The 24192-nt window shown below is 40.8% G+C and overlaps 1 protein-coding gene across 21 annotated transcripts in view; it reads left to right on the forward strand.

The window, feature by feature from the left end:
- The window catches only part of DAB1 (DAB adaptor protein 1), a 697001-nt gene that overhangs the window by 662511 nt on the left and 10298 nt on the right, over positions 1–24192 (forward strand). For 16 of the 21 annotated variants that reach the window (XM_075131817.1, XM_048860469.2, XM_048860464.2 and 13 more), the window contains 6 exons: positions 6527–6583; positions 10925–10987; positions 12831–12939; positions 15700–16248; positions 19544–19671; positions 20675–20773. In XM_075131817.1, the coding sequence (XP_074987918.1) occupies positions 6527–6583; positions 10925–10987; positions 12831–12939; positions 15700–16248; positions 19544–19671; positions 20675–20758 (990 nt within the window). In that variant the 3' untranslated portion in view covers positions 20759–20773. The remainder of the gene's footprint in view (positions 1–6526; positions 6584–10924; positions 10988–12830; positions 12940–15699; positions 16249–19543; positions 19672–20674; positions 20774–24192) is intronic. The other 5 variants (XM_075131819.1, XM_075131820.1, XM_075131823.1 and 2 more) reach the window with 2 other exon arrangements.

The raw sequence follows: 24192 nt of genomic DNA on the forward strand, positions 1-24192 counted from the left end.
TCAACTCTCAAAGCCATGAGTAATGTGGTGACATTTAGTTTAACTGCTTAAGTGGCATTTCTGGGCTTCCAAAGTTTTTTTTTAATATTTGTGACGTGACTACTCATTGTAAATGAAAAATGGATTGTTCTGATAATACAAAAAGGGAAGGAAGAAACTGATTTTAGCAGTTTAAAACGCTAAATATTGAGGTTCACTGATGCATCCTATTTGTGTGTTTTTTGTTTTGCTCGGGATACAAGAAAAACAATGTGGTGACCACAGGTTAATACCTGATAACGTGGGCTTTCTTTATTATCAGATCTCTTCAGGTTTTAACCTGCTTCATTTTTAATACACTTTCTAAATTCATAAGCCACTCCCAACCTCAAGGGTGTTCAGATTTGAGGAGTTGTTTAGCCCATTATGAATATGCTATATGATATTCAGATCTAAGCCCCAAATTCAAATGAGGTTTTGGTCTCATTCCTGTTTTTAATAATAATTACAGTAGTGTGCAAATGCCAGTCACTGTGCCATTGGGCCAGTCACTGCACAAATAAAGGGAAAAAAAGTCTGCCTCAAAGAGTCAGAAAAGAAAATTGGAGAAGGGGTAATGATGCAAAATAACCAGGGTTATTTTAGGCACATGTTAGTTCCATTTGTATTTTCTAACAGGTAAATAAAATAATTGTTTTAGACTAGTTCTGTGTGGGAAGATCTCTGTGTAGAATAGCTTAAAAGGGAATTTTTAAAGACTAGAGAGTAAAACTTAAAAACGAAGGAGAAGTTGTTAGGTACTGTATATGGGGATTGGTCCTGCTTTGAGCAGGGGATTGGACTAGATGACCTCCTGAGGTCCCTTCCAACCCTGATATTCTATGACAGATAATAGTCACCACTTTGGATTCTTGATTGACTAGAGTCTATCAGAGGTAAACTCCTAGAATGAATCTTTCAAATTGCATTTCCATCAAGAATAAACACCTATGGCACAGAGGGAATTCAGAATTAACTCAGCTTCAAATCAAATGGAATAAAATAAGCCTAAAGGAATCAATACATATATTTAGATTATCTGAGGAAGCCTACTTTGTATGAAATACTAACAAATGAGAGGATAATTATACTCAAACACTTCTTAAACAACCCACCAAGTGTGTCAATTACTCCTAAACTTACCCCATACCTCATTTATTGCTATACCATTTACTTACAAAAAACATTTTAACCACCATTTAAACATAGCAATCCCCAGTGAACTAACAAAGGGGCAGAGGGGGGCAGGAACAGAGAAACTGGCTGAGAGTACAACTGCACTGCAGCTGGAGGTTTAATTTCCAACTCGGATTCACAGACACACTAGCGCTGGTGGAGTTAGCATACTTACTATAACTCTGTAGCTGTGGTGGCATGGGCTGGCCGCCCAAGTACTTACCTAGCGTCTCGGATGGATTTGCACTCAGATGGCTAGCCCAGGCCATCACCTGCACTGTCCTGGCTATGCTGCTATTGTTAACAGGATAGCTTGATCAAAGCTGGTACATGTACATCTATCCAGCTGCAGTGTAGACATGCTCTAAAGATGGAGATTCAAGCCAAAGCTAACGTAGCTGAATACATCTTACATCATGATCTGAATCTTGCCAAGCTCAAGCTCAGGTTTACTCCCCCAGTGAGAAATGTCCAAAAGAAGGACCTCTCAAGTGGGAGAACTTTCCTTTGGACATTAAAGAGAGTTTTGTCCCATGGGACCAACAACAAGAGACCGTAGCAGAAAGGGTTTAAGGAGAGAAGCAAACTGTCAGGAACCAAGTCAACTAAAGATAAACATCAGCACTTGAACTGTACCTGAAAGTGATCAGAGAGCTAGTGCAGTCACTCTGGGCCAGATACTCATATGGTTTAAATAGATGTAGCTCAGTTGGAGTCTGTGGAGCTAAGCCAACCTACAGCAGTTGAAGATCTGGTCCTAAGTTCTTTTAGCAACCTGTTCCATTAAGGTTAGCAACTGCATTCTGCACCGGCAGAGTAGGCCAGATTCTGCCCTTGGTTACACTTGTGTAAATCCGGAGTAGCAGCAATATGCTATGTGGAGTTACTCCACTGTAACTGAGAGAAGAATATGGTACATGGAGTGCTCGTCAAGATACGGCAATCTTTACCTGTGTTTGAATTCATTAGAGATGGGCCTGGACCAACAGCCCAGATCCAAACATTCCTGGACTTTTGGGAAGTTCAGACCCAACTTTAAACATGGCTCAGCTTTTTACAATGGGTTATAAATAATAAATAAACTCCCAGATGTGCAAACACTTCAAGTTTTGAGAAATTTTGGAACCTGACTCAAGCATTGTGGCTCATGCCCATCTCTAAAATATACAATGGGGATGCTGAAAGAAGTTATTTTGCTTCTACAGCTGTTAGCAGTCTGAACTGTAAATCGCCATTTAAGGAAACATCTGTGTATATAATGTTGAAAATTCTGAAAGCTTAAAATATTTAATATGCATTTGATTTGAAATATATTTAACAAGATATAAATATTTCATAAAGATACAAACTGAAGGACTTGACGTATGAACTTTAGTGGCCAGCTAACTTCAGAATGTGAATAGTTCAGGTCCTTGCCAGGGCATTTTCAGGCAGAGCATCTTTTTAACTGGGGCACTGAGAATCTTATCCTGTCTTACCGAGAATTGGTCTTCTATGTATTGCCTTTTTGGTCTCCAGGTGTCATTTTGCTTTTCTTCTAGTGCCCTGCTGGCTTTCTTGCATCACTCACTTCAGTCTCCTGAACTTTATATACAAAGGTTTCAGAGGAACAGCCGTGTTAGTCTGTATTCGCAAAAAGAAAAGGAGTACTTGTGGCACCTTAGAGACTAACCAATTTATTTGAGCATGAGCTTTCGTGTAGCTCACGAAAGCTCATGCTCAAATAAATTGGTTAGTCTCTAAGGTGCCACAAGTACTCCTTTTCTTTTTATATACAAAGTTAGCTGAAACACAGTCAAGCAACCTCAGTTCAATGTAAGAGCTACTTTAAATTATTTACTCCAAACCAGAGGATCTGTTCCTTATCACAACTTGTACAGACAGACGCCTTCAGACTCAACATCCACCCTTGCAAACAAGTAGCTGTGTCAAGCATCTGTCCTCTTTATCATGCTAGACCTATGCAGCTTGAATTAGCTGAGTGATATTCTGCTCTTTGGAGTGCTCATGACATTCTCAAGAACCCAGTAAGAGGAAAGAAGGAAGAAATAAAAACTAAATTACTTTCCTTACTGGTTAATTACTGTACTTCGTACAGTACTTTATTCTGTCATTTTAACCCACTGAACTCTATATTAGACAATAAGATGAGCTGCCATGCACTATTCATCCTTTTTGACCACTCCCTCTCCTTTCATCCTCTGAAGTTTCAACACCATGATTCCTGAGTCATCACTATTACTGTCTCATTCATAATCAAAGTACAGAAATATTAACTTAGGTCCTCAGCTGTTGTAAATCAGCATGTGTCCATTGACGTCAGTGGAGCTATGCTGATTAACAACAGCTGAGTACCTGGCCTATTATTTCTGTAGCAAGGTTTGCAAGGTGTTTTACCAGCCCCTCAATACAGGGGTCCCTGCCTCAGAGTTCTTCTACTGTAAATCTATATCTTTGCAATAATTCAAGAAACACAACAAAGTACTGTTCCAACCCCTACTGCATCAACAGATAAAGTGTAGAAGTGACTTTCTTGTATTTAGGTGTATGAAAGCTACAACTTGCCTAACTCTGTAGTCATAGTCTCTAGGCTTTCTTCTGTATAATGCACCTTCCGCTCCCTTGTATCCACTGAAGAGTGAAAAATGTCACAAGAAGTTTCATTTTCAGCTGGAGTGGTTTAAAGCCTGCTTTAAGAAGCCAGATTTAAATATTTAATGTTTAAAAGACAACAGCATATGTCTACATGGGAAGACTCAGCTTTCACTATAAGGTTTAATACCACCAAGATATGAGGATTAATAGTATTTCCAGTGCCCACCTCTGAGTGGTTACAGCTGACTTTTGTTTTCCTTGCTGAATAAGCTGTGGCGGTGTTTTCATGTAAGACAAGATGCATTTTCCAGTAATTAAAGGCAGCTTTTACATCACGACACAGAGAAATCCACAGAGACAGGAATTCTACAGAAAGATCAAGGAACCAAGCATCTTTCCAGATTTCTTTTTTTATATAGTCGAGTGGGAGAGGATTGTTTACTTTTGCTGATAAAGATAAATCCTTTTGTATTGAAATGTCTAACCAAAGAAAGACTCAATAAGCCAAATTCTGGCCTCAGTTACACTAATGCAACCCTGGAGAAGTTGCTATTGAACACTCCCACGCTCTCTCTAATAGACACTAATATTTCACCTTTTGGAAGTCTCTCCTCAACAGTAAGTGATGCTGAACGTGAACTGATGGAGGATGTAGTCTAAGTGCGACGTGATAATTGGGCACTTGGGGATGTGCAGTGACATGATAGGCAAACTGTTTTCAGGGATGTCCCACTGTAGCACTGTCAAGTTATTACTAATGGTCTGTTATTATGCTGCACACGTGTTTCTTCCGTGCTACGGTATGGTTACTTTTCAAATGGTTTTGCAGAGCAATCAGTGTAGGTGCAGGAGTATGGCTGAGGGCAGAATCTGACTCAGAACTACCATGATTGTAAAACCTGTAAAGAATTGGGAGAGATGACTTGGTGAAGTGATGGTCAAAATCAAGAAATATAATCTGTTGGCTAAAGCCTGAGGTCCTTATTCAAGGCCTAAGCCTTTCAATTTTTATATCAAGAATGCTTTCTGGATTTATAGTGAGGTTCTGGGGCTAATAGCCTAAACCTGATTTCATGCTTCCCTTAACTTCAGTAGGAATTCCTCATATACAGAGTCTACAGTATTGGGCCCTGTATATATAATATGTCATACTTCCGTCATCTGAAATTGCTTGTTGCCCAAATTTTATTATCAGAGACACAGGAGAACCACCCTTTCAGGCTATTTTTAAACTTCCAGTGAATTGCTGACTGGTGGGTTTGTCATCAGGTAACAGGGCTGCCACTTCCTGAGCAGTCCCTCATGACCAGAATTCCCTTTGCAGCAGCTGTCCCTGGGTGCTCCCTCTTTCCTTACAAACTCCCCCCACGGCATCTTAGAAGTTCTACTGCCTTCTGCTTGGGGCTGGTGTAATGCTGGGAAACACTTCCAAACTGCCCCACCAATAAAGTCTGTCACTGCAGCCCAAAGGTTCACGTTTATCTCTGGCTCTTCTGCCATCCACACACAGCCACAGCCTGCTCTTCACAGGGCTGCTTCTCATGGCTGTCTCTCCCTGGAATTTAGCCTTCTGGCTCTGACCTCCTTCTCTTGCCAGTGTCTTTACTTTTCTGAAGGAGAAAGCAGTCTATATACTGCCCTCCTCCAGAGAGCTCCTCCCGATTGGCTGGAAAAGAAGGGAGTCCTGTCCAGTCCTACATGACAGGGCTCCTGATCTCGGGCCCTTAATGGAATAGCGTTCTGGGGTTTCCCCTTCATCCAACTCCTAATTCCCCAGGACTCCTGGCTCTCTTCTGCTGTCAGCCCATTTCCTGGGCCTTTGTTATTCCAGCTTCCTGGAATGGCATCTTTTGGCCCCCTCCACTCTTTAAACGGAGCACAGATTAAACTTTAATTCATTTGCTCTTGTAGTTCTCGCTATGTTGCAAAAATCATTCTGATTTGTCCCCTCCCACTTTAAAACAGTTATGTTTATCACATTGAAATTTAGTCCTCTGATGACATTAAGTCAGGTGATCAGCTATTATTTTTATAGCTAACAGAGGGATTTTTAGTATATTCCATTATACATACATTTACACACAACCCTGTAGATTTAGATTTATCTTGGATTCATTAATACCACCATTTTAAAAAATATTCTCTTGCAGATTATAGAAAGGGTATTTGTAATCTTAGATATGCATTTATTAATTTATAAATACACTTTTCAAAACCCATAGTTTTACCTAGTTAAATAGACAGTGTATTTTGCTGCATATATTATTTGCTTTTAGAGCCTTTTCTTACCCCACATGTATATTATCAAATTGTTTAGCTGAGAATGCCAACTCCCTCCCCCAGTGAAGTCAATAAAGATTCCCATTAACTTCAATGGGAGCAGGAGCAGGCACCATAATGAATTTTTATAGCTAAACTTATAAATCCCTTAAAGAGTAACTATTTCTAATGTCTGCACTGATGTAGCCTTATACATGACAGAACTGGCGTTGTACAAGAGTGTACTTCAGGCAAGTGTCATGTATATTTGCACTTTATGTTAGCAGCATTCAAATGCACCATTTTTAAACGTGTGATTTGTTATCTTTGAGGTGAGTACAAGCAGCTTGCTACAAGACTGAAAGGGTTTTCGTTTCCATAGGGAAGTCAATAATTATGGAGGTTATCATTGTCATGCTCAGAACTCATGTCATTTTCATAAATCATTCATTTCATTGTCATAAATCATGCTTTACAGCTGCAGAATGGAAACTTATTGCTGGATATTGATGAAAATCTTGTTACAGTCACTCAGGTAAGGTTATGACACTAAAAATATGAAAGGGAAATGTAGATGAAATCACCACTAGAATTAGTGCAATTTGAAAATGTTCCATTTGGGTTTAGCTGCACCAGAATGTAGCTAATGCCAAGTACGGATAATTTAAAAAGAAATTATATAGTTGGAAAATTCATCTGTTTGGTGACCCAGAAAGTGAAACAGTTTAAAACCAATGAAAGGTAAAGATTAGCTGCCAAAATGTCTGCCAATGTCTGAAACTCCATTTATGTAAAAAGAGCTGTACTCGTTTAGACCAGTAGAGAATTTAGCCCTAGCAAGGATCCAGAACTAGAACTCCTCATCCAAACAATCCCAGACTTCGTGGGATTTGAAATCCAGTTTCAAATGTTGCAGTTTAAGCCTCTCTAACAAGTATCCTCAAAAGTTATTTTCACGCTAAATTACAGTTTACATTTGCTGACATAGCTTTCTAGCATCTGTTGTACACAAAGTTGCAGGCATGCCAATATATTGCTCTTTTTCTGGGGTCACCATGTAGAAGGGCTTATTAGCATAAACAAAGTAATGGCAACTCAATAGTGCTCTATCCAGCAATCGGTTTATATAGTCCCCATCGCTGTGATATCAGAGAGGCTCTCGTGAGCTCCTTGGAGTTTTACCTGAGATGAATTTCCACAGGTGCACACATCTTAAAGCACTTTGAAAAGTATCATTATCTCCATTTTACAGAGTGACAGTCACAGAGCGGTTATGTGACCTGCTGCTGTTGAACTAAATGCTGAAACCTTGAGTTCAAAAAGAATCATTGTATTAAATTCTCAGTTATACTTATTCTGCATTAGGCTAGAATATGAATCATGGGATTCATTCTAATGTAGATTCATTAATGTAGATTATTCTACATTAGGCTACATTAATATGAATCGTGGGATAAGGGTTCCATCAAAACTTCTGCCCCTCGCCCACTACACAGACTCTTCCCCTAGGCTGACAACCTGGGTAGTGCAGGACACGGTCTCACTACCTGGTACCCCTTGCAGTCACTGGCAGCTCTGCTTCTCACTTTCTCTCCCTTATGGTGGGAGAGGAAGGCTTGGAGGATCTTTCCCTGTGGGCAGGGAAAACCCACACGGTCTCATCTATGAAGGGACATGTACAGTTTCTTTAGAATGCTAGCAGGAAGTCAGACAAGAGGAGGCTGGGGGAGGTTCTAGCCAGAAGCTTTACAGTGATGCAGAGACAGAAGTTTTAGGGACAACCTCAAACAAGCAATTTAGAGTTCTTAGAAGGAAGTGACTCTGTGCTATTGTCACAACCCCCGCAGCCATTGGTGGCAGCTGGTTGGCATGAAGTTTCATCTGAAATGATTAAATTAGGAGTATCATTATTATTCAGGTTTTTCTAGACATTGCTAAGATTAAATGGTTAGCAATTTTGTGCATGGTACTAGAGTGATCTGCTTCTTCTCTTGGAGAGCCTAGTTCTATAGTTCTTCTATTAGTACCCAAGAAAATAAGTGCAGCCTTAAAAAATGAAGGGGGCTAATCCTCTCCCCATATACATGCGTAAATCCCATTCCCATGACTATAAGAATTACACTCACACTCTTGAAAGGAAATATAGACCTTTAGTGGAAAATGTCTTAGCATATCACCAAAACACAAAATGATCTATTTAACACAATACAGAATGTGAGGAGATGTAAAATAATTCATTCCTAGGCTGAGTGCCATTAATGCAGCTAGACTAATTCAAGGCAGAGAGTGTCTAATTTACTGTAGCGTTGCCTCTTTTTTAAACAATACATATCTAAGAAAAATATAAAAATCACTCAAACTATTGCATTTTGAATTAGTAGCCTTCCTCCTTAAAAGATCATTCGTGGCAAAAAGCTGGGAGCTGATGATATGAGGAGAACCTTTAACATTTGCCCTCTTTTTTTGTTTCATGTAAGATGATTCAGAAAATAGAATGTGGCCCAACTGTCCTAAGTGCTAAACATCGGCTACTCCCATGGCCCTATATGATTTAGAACTCAGCAGAATTCCAAGCCTATCATCAACTCTCCTATTGAATTAGAGGGCTGCAAAGTTGTCTCCAGACCTTGTGATCCCACCTAAAGTGGGGGATGGGACAAGAAACAGAGTTAAGATGGATGTTCAATCCCATTAAAATTTAAAAGCCTGATTTTTCATGTTCTTGGGCTCCAGAAGAAGCCACAGGAGAAGTGGAGGAAAGGAGGAAAACCTCACTGAATTCCCCTCTGAGCATTCCCTGTAATGTCCCTTCGGTAAGAAAAGTAGGGGGTAGATTTTAAACTCTTCCATGTGAAGCTAGGAACTGTTCTGCCAGTTTGGCTTCTTGCTTCAGTGGCCCCTACCCCTGACAGAACAGATGTGCAGTGCCATTGGCTGAGTCCCCCAACATCTGCCCCGTGGCTCTGATGGAGAGCACCCATAGTTATGCAAGTCCTAAGTGTTATTACTTGCTCTGTTACCTCCCATGCATGGAGTTTTAGGTGGAGAGCAGTGGAAGTTCCGTGGATACCTCAGCTCTCAGAACCATTTGGAGTTCCCGAATATTTTGGTTCTTTCTGGTTTTAACTATGGCCCAAACTCTGTAACCTTTGCCTGTCGAATAATCTATACTGAAAACTCCCATAACTTCAGTGGGGTTACTTATTTGAATAAAGGATACAGGATAAAGCTTTGGAAGAACTACTGTCAGAACTGGGAGCTGCTCAGAGCTTTGGATTCCCACCAGAATCCTTCAAAGTGGTGTGTCTATAGATAAATTTAAAATGAAACTATGAAGATTTTTACCCTGATATTTTTCAGAGGTTGGGTGAAACAGGGGCTATCCCTGGTCTAAATTATAAGGTTGGTGGGGGAAGGCAATTTGACTCCAGAATCTTGACTAGTAATTAATTGTTAAAGCTAGTCAGAAAATGGTGAGTATTTTCCTTGGGGAAAAAATTAAAGTAACAAAAATTCCCCCTGCCTTTTTTTGGTAATTTTCACAGGAATTTTCCAGTTTCACAATGAAAAAAAATCAAATACCACACATTTTTTTGTTGGGAAGGTTCATGTTTTCATCACAAAACTGGAAAAATTTTGAAAGGAACAAAAATTTTCATTTCCAGCAAATTTATTTCTCAGAAAGAAAAAAGTATCCTACCTAAACAATTTCAACCAGCTCTATTAATTGTGTATAAATTTCACTCCTCTGAATACTCATCAATTTATCATGTCATCTTGTTTTCCTAGGCTGTTTCATAATGGGACAATAATTCACACTGCACAGATACAGTAGTAATCTGACTTTGTGCAATACAACAGGAAATGTGATAAGTTCCTTTAAAAATTAAATATACAAATAATTTTGGGAGGATAGTACTGCAGCAACTGATCCCACTTACGATCAGTACCTAAATACCTTCAAGCAGCTCTTTTTGATCAAAATACTTAAATTATACTTTCATAGAAGTTTGGTGCAGGAGGAATCATTAATATTATATGGCAGATGTAAATACTTGATCACTATCAAGTTTCATGCTATTTTGGCTTGTGTACTGTAGAAGACACAGTCAAAGCAAGGCTTCCTCAGAACTGCTTGGGTTTCCATGTCACTAGTGGCTCTGTCCAGTCTAAATTCATCTCTGTGAGTGCTGAGTCTGAGCTTCGGCCGATACTTTGCTTATGCAGCCACTGAGGCTGCTATATGTTATGAATGGGTTTTCCCCCTTCTGGTCCAACTGAGAGAGACCTCTTTGGTTGATCTGTTTCAAAACCAAACTCCAAATGGAGTCCCTGGTAAAACATTTCTAGCATTTAGAGCTATCCAGTGGTAATGCCTAACTGTGTCTCCCCTCATTGCCTAGGGCTCGTGCAGGCCGCACTCATCCCATGGGGAAGGGGGGGCCTCAGCCAACTCCATAGCAACATTCGACCCACTTCCCCTGGACCCCACAGAGGTTGTAGTCTGGGGCTTGAGAGATCAGAGATGGGGCCATGGTGGAAGGGTTGGGTGGCAATGGGACATACACACATCCCCTGTGCCCAGTGAAGCTAAGAGTGGAAAGAGAATATAGCCCCATTGTGGATGCTTTCTCTCTGCCCTATCCCCTTCTGTGGTGGATCCCCCATAAGAGAGTTTCCCAGGGGCTGTTTGAGCTTCCTGTAGGTTTGTGAGCCAGCCCCAGGGCCTAGTCCATCCCCACGGAGGGGACAATCAAGGCATAAATAGCTTTATTTTGGATAGATGATATGAATTCATTACTTGTTTACAGTCTCAGGCACCCTCTTCCTTGATTCTCCTTAAAGGATAAATACAGATGTATTCTTCTCTTTGCAGGCTGTTACCCAACTAGAGCTTTTTGGGGACATGTCCACTCCTCCTGATGTAACCTCTCCCCCAGTAAGTACCCAGGGAAACTTGCCCTGCCTTTTTCTACCTGGCCGGTAAAAAGCAGGTTTACTGTAGCCATGTCTAGAAATGCAGGAGGGTGAGTAGCATGCACTCCAAAATGAAGATTTCAAAGTGTTTTTTCAAACAGTAGTGAAATAAAGGTGAACTAGGAAGCAGACATATTCAAAAAGGAAAAAAAATGGTTTTCTCCAATCACTGCTTGTCTCGGGGTGCTCTACTCACCGCTGGCACATCTCCTTCTGACCACGTCTGGGGATTAACTCTGCCAGGCTGATGCCTCTTCCTGCGGTTGCACACCGTCACCCCCTGTCTTGCTCTCTCAGGACTCAGCTGCTCCCACTTCATGGTTTGATCCCCCAGTCCGGTCACTGTGGTTTTCCCCTACCGGGGAAATCACATGCATCAATGTCTCTCAGGACCCACTGTCCCTCACAGTCTTCTCTTTCACTGCCCTAATGGTGCCACTTCCCCCGTAGCTGGTAGGGGGACTTAGGCCTGCCCTCTACAAGGGGTTCCAGACCAGGGACTCTACAACAAGTAATCGGGTCCTAGCCCTTACCGTGTATCCCTGGGCGATTTCCTCCCTTGCCATCTGTCACCGTAACAGTGACTGCAGCCTCTCTCTCTCTCTGCAGCCCCATTGTCCTCTCAGCTACTGGGCTTTATGCAGGCCCCTCCTGTTCTTGTGCAGCTGAGCTTCCTTTTTAATTAATCCTCATTGCTCCCTGTCTCTTCCTCCAGATACAGCCAGTGCAGTTAATTGGCCTACCCAGCCACTACAACCCCTTCAGGCCTTGTGTAGGCTGAACACCCCATCGCACTGCTCCTTTGTGATGTGCAAGGATGGCCTCAACCTTTTTTTTTTTTTTAAATAGAGATCTGAATGGTGATGTCATACAGGGCTGTAACCTGAGCTGCAGCTCCCATCACTTCCGTTTAGCAGCGGCATCTGCTGTGTGGGACTCTGTGTAAAACTCAGTTGTTTGGGAAGGAGAGCATCAGATGTGGTTACAGCTTTGAATGACATCACTCTTTGGAACCTCCAAAGATCATATCCCAGTCCTTCAGCTAAGGGAGGGAAGAAGGACCTAAAAACAAGTTAAAAACAAAAATGTGTGTGTTACTTTAAGGAGATGGAAGCCTTTGAAACAAGCTGTTTTCATTATAAAGTAGAAATAGAGAATTTTTCCAGTTCATTTTTAAGCCTCAAAACAGATTGTGACATAGGGGAATATTAATATTCTCCTTTTCCAGATAGGGAAACTGAGGCACTGTGCAGTAAGGTAACAAAGGAATTTTGTGGCACATCTAGGAAGAGAGTTCAGATCTCCCATCTTCTAATCCTTATCTTTAACAATGGGACCAGTCTTCTTCTAACATGCAGGACTTTGCCTCTAGGCCTATTGATGAACTGGAGCAATATTTAATCATTCTTCTGTAATACAGTAATTTCACCCTGGTTTAAAATCCTTTCTGCATTATTTTCTGTGTCTGTTGTTTACATCAATCCTCAGTTAAACTATTAAGCTTCAGAATCACAGACTTCTATTTCTTAAGAAACAGGTGCTGTCAGAAATTTGCACGTGATACATGATTATGCAAGTTATATTGTTCTTTTTCTTCATGGCCTAAGAGTTCTGTATTTTTTCTCTCTTTTCCTGTTGTCTTCTGTCTTGTGGTGCTGATGATCTTTTTCCTGCTGCTTCTTTACATCTGCACCTCTCTTTTTGGAGATAAAGGTGATGTGGCACCTCAGTGCATGCCGATTGCTGATGGCAGAAACAGTAGCTGATATGTCACTGTTGTATTTTATTCCTGTCTCATTTTGTAGACTCCTGCAACTCCAGGTGATGCCTTTATCCCATCTTCATGCCAGTCACTTCCTGCTAGTACAGACACGTTTGGTTCTGTACCTTTCAGCACTGCTGCTGTACCCTCAGGTAAGAACCCGATAGGATTATTTAAAGACTAATTTTAGGGCTGGTTATTTTGAAAATATTAGCTCAACTAAACTGTGGAACTCGGGTATCTGTTCTGTTTTAAGTCTCAACGTCCAAAACATAAGGGTTAAAAAAAAGTTTTCCACTATAGAAATGTGAAAGTACAGCCTGTCTTACGGTAATGTACTTACTTACAGTAATGTCTTACAGTACTGTACTTCAGGACAAAGAAAATCCAAATCAGTACCAAGTCGAACCTTCAGTATATTGAGTTTGCTAACATCTAATGAAGTAAAGAAAGATCTGGGACTAAAAAGTCTCTGGAAGTTCAAGTATATAGTTTACATACCTATAAGCGATTGTTGTAATAGGAGAGGGAAAGTTATTTAGCTTTGAATTTCCAGTAATAACTGTAGACATTCTGAACTATGTACAGTAAATGATGGCACAGCAAGAAACATGAAAAATTTGTGACCATTTTTAAAGCTATTCCATGTAGCCAAAGTGTGACGTTTCAGCTAGGCTTTGCTATGTTCCTCAAAGTGCTCAAAATTCAGAGTTCGTGTAAGATTCTGCACTGACATGCAGGAGATGTGGGTTTGACTTCTGGTCTTGCTCTCTGGTCTGCCAGGGGCTGGGAGCATTACAAAAACAGCTCATTCCGTCCCATTTGGGAAGGAGAAAAAGGAGTGTCTTGAATCATTCAACAGTAGTTTTCTGGATGGTTAGCACCTTCAGTGCTATGATGTACGGCATCATCTGTCCTGAAATGTAACACAGTGGAAATCTTTTACTGTATCAATGTTCCATTATTATGTTAGCACTTGAAAGTAACATACCTGATACATGGAATAGAACCAGATAAGCACTTTGATCCTGTTTGTTAACTGGTTATGGAAAACTCTGATGTACTTCCAAAGAAGTACCCTCCAGTGTCCTTTCGTCAGAAAGGTCATAACTACAATGCTGTGTTTTGGGGTTATGGAGTGGGAAATTCCTCATTGCTCTGACAAAGTTGCGGAGGCTCCTACTTCACATTCCCCATCATAACCATTTGTTGAAATACATATTCAGCTATGTTATTGTTCTCCTTGGCTAAATGATTCCAAGATCAATTGCTTATGATTTTTGTTTTGCTGTCTTACTCCTTTACAGTTTGCATTTCAATAAACCCAGAAATAAACCAAAAGTAAAAGGTAAAAGCAGGGTAAGGAAAACTTATAGGTCAAGGAAAGGTTTCTTTTCTACTGCTATACCAGTAAAAAGAAGAGGAAAGAGAGATCCCACATTGTAAAATATTAACAATAAATTAAAATTATTAATGTAGCATTTGGATCTTGTATTAATATAACATCATTTTGTATTAGTAAAACATAAGCGCTGTCACTTAGTTTCTTCTTTAATAGAGGTTTTCAGGGTAGAGTTTCAGAAATCCTTTTATATTAAACACAGTCGAAAACTCTGTTGGATTCATCTGCTTTTTTTCTTTTTAATTGTAAATGACAAACTAAAGGTCTAGTCATACAGTCCAGACTCAGCCAAGATTCCCATTAGTTTGACAGGGAAGTTTTGTCTGAGCAGTGTCAAATCAAAGTTAGAATGTTTTAATGACTCCAGTTTTTAATATTCAACTCTTTCCCCTAGCTAGAAGGTTTTCATTATAAGCTATTACCCAGCGCAATTTTTTGGCATCTATTATACAAAACAACATACCTCTAATTTTTCAAGTATGTTTTCTTAATTCATAGCATGCATGCTTAGCAGCTTCTGGGTGTTGAAGTAGCCAAGTATGCTTTTTCATCTGTATTTGGTGAGGTTATGCCTTTATCTTTTATAGATCTTGCCTCAGTTATCTGTAACTTTCAGATAGGATTATTGCAAAGTGTTCTACTTAGTGCCAAGCCTGAAGACCACTAAGAAACATGAACTATTTGAAATTTAGCCATTCCTTTACTTAGGGTTGCTTCTCAGAGGGAGCCCATGTGCTTCATAATCTGCACTGTGTCCATTTCTGGGTGCAATTTAAAAGGTTGGTTTTCCTCTACAAAGGCCTTAATGGTTTGAGTCCTGCCTCCCTCAGAGAAAACCTCTATTATCATGAGATACAGTAGCAGTTGCAATCAAAGCAGGCCCCTGAGCTAACCGTCGTCTGGCTTGAACCGGAACGGTAAATTTGATGGCTCCCATCTGGGCCAACATACTAAGGATTGAATCAGGGACCTCCAGAGCAAAACGCATGAGCTGCTATAGCATGAGCTAACAAGGTAGAGTTCTTCAGTGAGGCTGTAAGAGACTCCTGTTCTCTGCGGATCTAGCATAGAAGTGGGGTAGAGTTACACAAGATGGCATTTTTTGAGAGGAGTCCTCTGCTCTGGCGCTCACGTTACTCTTTCGTCTACCAAAACCCAGGTTAGCTGATTTTCAAGGCAAACTGTGTTCCAACATGCCACCTTTTCTCTCTAGTTTATGGGAAGGGGGAGGATTCATGTGATTTGAGGAGGAGGGAAATAATTTTTTTTCCCTAATGAGTGGGGATGAGGATTATTATTAAAGTCAGTCCAGTTACGCTTTATTTATTGAACTGTCTGTACACCTGCCAAGAGCACAGGATTGACACATTTAAGGAAGTGATGTAAATTGGTAAAAGTCCCTGTGACTCCTAACACAGTCTGTGTATTTTTGACTAACAGTGTTTCCTGTACCACATCCTCTTGCTGTTCATGTTCATGCGCTAAAACAATCCTGTTGTTATTCTTTAAGGTTATGTTGCAATGGGAGCTGTCCTGCCCTCCTTCTGGGGACAGCAACCCCTCGTTCAACAACAATTGGCCATGAGTGCTCAGCCTCCAGTTGCTCAGGTGATGCAGGGAGGACAGCCAATAGCATGGGGCCAACCTGGTATTTTTTCTCCTACCCAGCAACCATGGCCATCTGTAGCTGGTCAGTTCCAACCAACTGCCTTCATGCCAACACAAACTGTTATGCCTTTACAAGCAGCCATGTTTCAAGGTACCATTGCTCCCATAGCTACTGTTCCACCCACAAGCGATTCCACCAGATCAAGTCCACAGACAGACAGGCCCAGACAGAAAATGGGAAAAGAAATGTTCAAAGATTTCCAGATGGCTCAGCCTCCGCCAGTGCCATCACGAAAACCAGACCAGCCTTCCCTCAGTTGTACCTCAGAGGCCTTCTCCAGCTATTTTAACAAAGTCGGGATGGCACAGGATGCAGATGATTGTGATGACTTTGACATCTCTCAATTAAATTTGACTCCTGTGACTTCTACAACGCCATCTACAAATTCACGTAAGTACCCAAATCCTTCCAGTCGCAGTCTCTTCCTCAAATGTGACCGACTCCTCAAAGCTTTTCCCTTTTCTCTGGTGTACTATGTTGGACTACACGTGAGCTTAGTATCTTCATGCAAGATCAAGCTTGTTAGTGGCATCCTGGAGCTAGGGAAACATGATTTAAGCTACAAATTACAGAGGCGATTGAAATCAACAACTTCAAAGGTTGAAAGCTAAAATTTAATTTTTAATAAAACAGTAATAGGTCTGCTCTTCAAAATATGCCTAAACTAAGCACATTTAAACTGGTTTGGAAAATATTAAAAATATTGATGAGAAAATATTCACTCAGTAGGCGTGAAATTCATCCCTACAGGGGGCCATTTTAAGTCCCACTCCAGCTGTATTTTTGGAGACTTCAGTAGGATTTAAGTGTTGAATAGGCCTTCTTCAGGCCCTCCGTACTGGAGTGAATTTCACTCTAGGTGCATAAATGTGCTAATACTGTGGAGTTGCAAAAAATTGTTTATAAAGAGATTCCATTATACGAGTGCTAACACTGGTATAGATCTAACTCCCATGGAAGCCAACAGGTGTCTACTGAGTTGCATAGAAGCTAGATTGAACTTAATAACACTAATCATAGAAGACTCAAAGCAGGACCAACACCAACTAAATAATCTGTCATCTGCCACCACTGAGTACAGCCCAGCAAGCCATCCCAATGTGCAGAAAGAATAGCAAATATGGCACGTGACCAGGTTGGCTTAACAGAGAAATCTTCGGTGAGCTTACAACACAAAAAGGAAGCTTACAAGAAGTGGAAACTTGGACAGATGACTAGGGAGGAGTATAAAAATATTGCTCAACCATGCAGGGGTGTAAAGCACAATTGGAGCTGTAGCTAGGAAAGGATGTGAAGGGTAACAAGAAGGGTTTCTACAGGTATGTTAGCAACCAGAAGAAGGTCAGGGAAAGTGTGGGACCTTTACTGAATGGGGGAGGCAACCTAGTGACAGATGATGTGGAAAAAGCTGAAGTACTCAATGCTTTTTTTGCCTTGGTCTTCACAGACAAGGTCAGCTCCCAGACTGCTGCACTGGGCAGCACAGTATGGGGAGGAGGTGAGCAACCCTCAGTGGTGAAAGAACAGGTTAAGGATTATTTAGAAAAGCTGGACATACACAAGTCCATGGGGCCGATTGCAATGTATCCGAGGGTGCTGAGGGAGTTGGCTGATGTGATTGCAGAGCCATTGGCCATTATCTTTGAAAACTCAAGGTGATCGGGGGAGGTCTCGGACAATTGGAAAAAGGCAAATATAGTGCCCATCTTTAAAAAAGGGAAGAAGGAGAATCCGGGGAACTACAAACCGGTCAGCCTCACCTCAGTCGCTGAAAAATCATCGAGCAGGTCCTCAAGGAATCCATTTGGAAGCACTGGGAGGAGAGGAAGGTGATCAGGAACAGTCAACATGGATTCACGAAGGGCAAGTCATGCCTGACCAATCAGATTGCCTTTGATGATGAGATAACTGGTTTTGTGGATATGGGGAAAGCAGTGGATGTCATATATCTTGACTTTAGCAAGTTTTTGATACGATTCCCCACAGTATTCTTGCCAGCAAGTTAAAAAAGTATGGATTGGATGAATGTACTATAAGGTGGATAGAAAGCTGGCTAGATCGTAGGACTCAACCAGTAGTGATCAACGGCTCGATGTCTAGTTGGCAGCTGGTATCAAGCAGAATGCCCCAGGAGTCAGTCCTGGGGCCGGTTTTGTTTAACATCTTCATTAATGATCTGGATGATGGGATGGACTACACCCTCAGCAAGTTTGTGGATGACGCTAAGCTGGGAGGATAGGTAGATATGCCAGAGGGTAGGGACAGGGTCCAAAGTGACCTAGACAAATTGGAGGATTGGGCTAAAAGAAATCTGATGAGGTTCAACAAGAACAAGTGCAGAGTCCTGCACTTAGGATGGAAGAATCCCATGCACCGCTACAGGCTGGGGACCAACTGGCTAAGCAGCAGTTTGGCAGAAAAAGACCCGGGAGGCTACAGTGGACGAGAAGCTGGATGTGAGTCAACAGTGTGCCCTTGTTGCCAAGAAGGCTAACGGCATATTGGGCTGCATTAGTAGGAGTGCTGCCAGCAGATTGAGGGAAGTGATTATTCCCCTCTATTGGGCATTGGTGAGGCCACATCTGGAGTATTGCATCCAGTTTGGGGCCCCCCACTACAGAAAGGATGTGGACAAATTGGAGAGAGTCCAGCGGAAGGCAACGAAAATGATTAAGGAGCTGGAGCACATGACTTATGAGGAGAAGCTGAGGGAACTGGGCTTATTTAACCTGCAGAAGAGAAGAGTGAGGGGGGATTTAATAGCAGCCTTCAACTACCTGAAGGGGAGTTCCAGAGGTTGGAACCAGGCTGTTTTCAGTGGTGTCAGATGACAGAACAAGGAGCTATGGTCTCAAGTTGCAGTGGGGGAGGTCTAGAGTGGATATTAGGAAACACTATTTCACTAGGAGGGTGGTGAAGCACTGGAATGGGTTACCTAGGGAGGTGGTGGAATCTCCATCCTTAGAGGTTTTTAAGGCCTGGCTTGACAAAGCCCTGGCTGGGATGATTTAGTTGGGGTTGGTCCTGCTTTGAGCAGGGGGTTGGACTAGATGACCTCCTGAGGTCTCTTCCAACCCTAATCTTCTATGATTCTCTTTGATTCTGGGTGGATGCTGCTGCCATGCACTATTCGTTCTGTAGATTGCTTTGACCTACTGCTATTTCAGGCTAGAGTGCAGCTGATTTACAACCCGGCTTTCCGTGCACTGTGTCTCCATATAGACAAGCCCTGTGTTTTCAGTCTACCTAAAGATCCACCATCAATATCTTTTTCTTGGCATTTGAAATTTCTTTTTGGTCAAAAGCTCCCCCGACATCCATCTGGTCTAAAAACAAATATCCTAGTTTCTGAAAAGGCTGACAGAGGAAATAGGTTTTACATTAATTTTGTTTGTTTCAAATCACAGAATTCGAACACTGATTTGTGGAGTTTTCTTATGTTGGGGTAAATGAATTTAAAGCTCGGAATAAAAATAAGGAGTTGGTGACATTTTTGTTATAATTTTCAGTCTATAGACTATGATTTTGTTTGCTTCATTTTACAAAACACATCTTAGCAGAAAACAAGCAATTTAGGAATAATATAATTGGGGGGTTTAAGTATGACTAGATTTTCAATAGTGTGTCCATCTGAACAAATTTAATGAATTGATTTCCTATTATTATTGCCGTCATCTTTGTTTAGCTCCAACCCCTGCTCCTAGACAGAGTTCTCCATCAAAATCATCCGTGTCTCATACCAGTGATCCTACTGCAGATGACCTCTTCGAAGAGGGGTTTGAAAGCCCAAGCAAAAGTGAAGAGCAGGAGGCTGTGAGTAGCATGACTCCTAATACTAACTAGACTTTTCTAGCTAGAAAATATCAGGGAGTAACTGAAAGTTAGCTGGAAATGTCAAATAGATTTTTCAACAGGATTGGTGGATTTTTTTTAAGGGAAGTTGCAGAGAACGTTCATTTCCAAGTATGGGTTTGATAGCTATCGAACATTAACAAGATATTTACAATAGTATGTATTCATATTAAGGAGCCAGACTCCGAGGTGATATGTAAAGCGGTGTAAGTTAGTTACCCTCAAACATCCATAAAAGTACTTACACCACTTACGGATGTGTAAGGGACTTCAGGTTGATGTAACATACATGCCAAGGAAGCAGAAGAAGGTGTAAGAGTATATATGTTAAAACACTGTGGCCCACACTGACTTACACATTCTTACATTTTCTTGCTAGTTGCTATTCTTGTTACATACCTTACTTGTGGGCCTTTAGTATATGATTTTTCTCCACTAAGATTCCATTACACTTAGTGAGACTCAGTGGGCCAAAGTCAAAGGTTGGCTAAATGGGGATTGTATGTCATAAAATGCTCTGGTAATTGGCTTTGAGTTTAAGTCAAAGAAAGGCTAGACAGAGCCCAAATTGCTGTAATTTACATGCAGAGGGGATAGAAGAGGGCATAAATTACACAAGATTAGACTCTCTCTGATTCACATAGATTTGCTCATGAATTTAGTCAAAGATCTGCTTTCAGGGACTGGGCCTGCAGTCATTTTGGGTCTGACCAATGCCTATTGCAGTCGTGGCATCTCTTTTATCACCTTCAACAGGCATTAAATCAGAGCCTTTATGTATGCAACACCCATTTGAAGTCCTTGCAAATTTTGAAAGCACATTAATTGTAGGATCTCACCCTTTGTGTTTTAAAACGTACAGTAGCTGCACGTGATAGAATGTGTCCCTAGCATGAAAATAACCTCTTACTGCCTTTTCACTTCCTGTTGTTGAGAAAAAAGGTGTTATGTTCTTGTATTCTAGCCTGATGGATCTCAGGCCTCTTCCAACAGTGATCCATTTGGTGAGCCTACTGGTGATACTATAAGTCCACAGGTCGGTAGCTAGATAGCGCAGGTTGGGGTAGGTATCTGTCCTTTTTTTCTCTCTCCATCTTGAGGTGTTCACTTATTCTTTTACCAATGCCTACCATCGCTCCCATGGATGCATCATTTATTTTTCCTTTACTACATCATTCCCTTTCCCTCTCCACTCCCACCCCCTATTTATTCCTCATCCTCAGTGGTTTGCATGGCTTTTGCCGTTTGCTAAGTGTTTCACGTTGTGCACTTCTCTGTTGCAGCTGCCTACATGCTTTAAACCAGTGATACTCTGCAACTGGCGAGCCGCAAGCGGCTTTTTAATGCGTCTCCTGCGGCTCTTTGCAGCACCTGATATTAAAATCGTGTGTGATTTAATTGTTAACCGGTCTAAGTTATGAACTGATCAGGAGGCTTTTACTATGTTATTAGCCATTTAAGTTATCAACTTGCATTAAGTTATTAACTTATTTGCTGTGAGGAAAAAAAAATACACACATAAATTAGATATTTCCAGTCACACTGTTTAAATATGAATAGTACTGTAGTAAATGAAACAATGAGTTCACACCGCTGTGGCTCCTTCGGGTAATGTTGATCGCTAATTTGGCTCCTGAATCATGAGGTCTGAGTATCACTGGTTCAAACAAATGTACTGTGAGTGCAGACTTGTTTTTAAGTGATGTCAGAATTTTAGGGAGTAAATACAGAAATTTCAGCTATTACTAGTAAACCTCAATATGTTGTGCAGAAGTTTATCTTAGATAAAAATGATACTGGTATTTGCACAGATGTAACAGACTCAGTGGAATAAAACAACTTGCTCACTGGAAGGAATTTTAAAAAATAAATAAATAAAGATGTGCCCGCACGTCCCCCTAAATCAGTGTGGTAGAGCACTTGAAGAACTCCATTTATTATCATCTGTGTATCAAAAATGTAACACTGAAGTTGAAGTTTTTGGCTTTTTATCTCCAATGTCAAATTAAAACCATCAGGAAGTGATGGCGATTTTACATATGCACATTTTAGGTATGATGATTTTCATTAATTGACCAGGACACAAAACAGTGTTAAATCCAGTTATATGGGGGAGATGATCTTTGCATCTTTTTCCTTACAGAACACATTGGAAATGTAGCACTTAGTGAAAGTTCTGTGAGACACTCAGAGATATTTGCAGTCCAGTATATATGTTTTGCAAAGAGACAGTGAAGGTACAGTGATTCCGGTTGTTGAGCATTGTCTTTCCATCCAAATATGTTTTAACGTTACGATTTGAAGAATATGTTTAATTAGCTGTGCTCTTTTGTCATTCATATTTTTTTAACACTCAAATATGTGACTTACTATAGCTTCTGTTTCTCAGCACACTGCTGCTGGAACAAATCCCTTACATTGATAGAATGATTTTCATTTTTGTCTAGATACTGCACTATATTCAACAGCTACTTATGTATCTTAAGCATAAATAAGTTGTCTCTTCTGAAAATGAATAGTTGCTTTAGGAGCCCACTTGCTTAATATATTAAATCTGGTGAAAGAATTTAAGATAACTTTGCTTTGGTACATTTTGGGGGCATTTCGACTATTTACTAACCATAAATAATGCAGTGCAAAAAGCATCACACCAGTCTTCAGTGGCATAAGGATGAGTGTGAGGGGAAGCAAAAGTGGCTCTAAGCCATCTTTATGCCTCCCTAAATTGGGTCCAAAGATGTTCAAGTGGTGGAATCCACCACAGGTCAAGTCAGAGCACCCAGAAGGCTAATTTAAATGAGCTAGAGTTGCTCCCTAAGGATCATTCCACCAGCAGGGGTTGGTGGACCACATGGTAATTCAGATCCACCTTTTTCTGCTCCCTTCTGCCCCAGCCAGCATTGACACAACCCCTGCACTGGGGAGTCGGGTACCGCTAGAGGCTGGCAATAAGCCAGCTATGCCAGCTTTGTACCTTTCCAGGATTCCCCCATTGTGAACTTTAATTGGAGGTTGAAGATCTGGGCCTTCTCCCCATATTACAGTGTCTCTGCAAAGTACATCTACAGATTTATGAACAAATGTTTATTGATGATTATCAGGGTCAAGATAATTTTCAGAACTATCTGACAGTAATGAAGAGTTCCTCCTTCTCGTTTGTTGACTGATACAAAGATGGCTTGTGCATTTCATACAAGTTTTGCTTATCAAGGCTACTGCAGGTTGCTTGTGACAACCATCAAAGTCGATTGTTACATACTACATTAGATTGTACACTCCTTGTGGCAGAGATGTCTTTTTGTTCTGTTTTTATATTGCCAAGCACAATGGAGAGAACTAGGGCTCCTAGACACTACAGTGATACAAATTATAACCACAACTTCTGGTTGATTTCAATGTTGTCATTCATTTTGGGCCTAGCCAAAAGTACATGTTTCACAATTCAACCTATTCAAGTTAACACACATTATCATTACATCATATAACTCTGGGCAATATAAAATATCATTGTTATTTATTATTTGTATTGTAGTCATGTCTAGGGGCTCTAGTCATGGACCAGGGCCCTGTTGTGGTACACAGTATGCAAACACAGAACAAAAATGCAGTCCCTGCCCCAAAGAGCTTACAATCTAAATACCATAGGGTCTCAATTCAGTACCATTCAACAGCAGACTAGAAGAAATCCACTTGCTAGGATCAGTTCCTCTTACACAGAAACATTGTATCATCAATGATGGGGGGGGGGAGGGAAGGCCTAAGTTCTGGAGAGACTCCAAGGAGAATTTTTAATTCAACACGTAAAATAGCGTATATGTCAGGCCAAGCATTTTTTAGCCTCATTGTAATGAGAAACATATTCTAGTACAAAAGAAGACCTAGGATTACAGTCTGTGTAGAGGCTGGTTTTTTACATTAAAAGGTAGATGAGATCACATGGTCATTTCAGAACCTAGTTCTTTATTGCAAGAATCGCATAATATACAAGTGGGATGAATGGACTTCCCAAGAACATTTTGTTTGCAGTGTTGTTTTAGCTGTGTTGGTCCCAGGATATTAGCAATACAAGGTGGGTGAGGTAATATCTTTTATTGGACCAGCTTCTGTTGGTGAAAGCGACAAGCTTTTGAGCTACACAAAACTCATTTTCAGACCAGAAGAATTCTGTACTGCTCAAAAACTTGTCTCTTTCACCAGCAGAAGCTGGTCCAATAAAAGACATTACGTCACCCACCTTGTCCTTTCCAAGAACAGGGCATTCTATGATGCATTATGAAGGGATTTCAGAATTTATCTGTTCCCAGCATCTTCATAATCAGCTCTGCACATATAATATCTTCTATCTCAGTGTATTCAGGTACAGTATAGTCACCAACTGATATTTCTTAATCTGATTTATTTCCTATGTTAACCGTTTGGTTTCTCAGTTCCTTGCAGTCTTAGGTGTTCTCGTTTAGACTAAGTTGGCATTTTTCAGTTGCT

This window comes from Caretta caretta, chromosome 8 (genome assembly GCF_965140235.1).
Source record: "Caretta caretta isolate rCarCar2 chromosome 8, rCarCar1.hap1, whole genome shotgun sequence".
Lineage (NCBI taxonomy): Eukaryota > Metazoa > Chordata > Testudines > Cheloniidae > Caretta > Caretta caretta.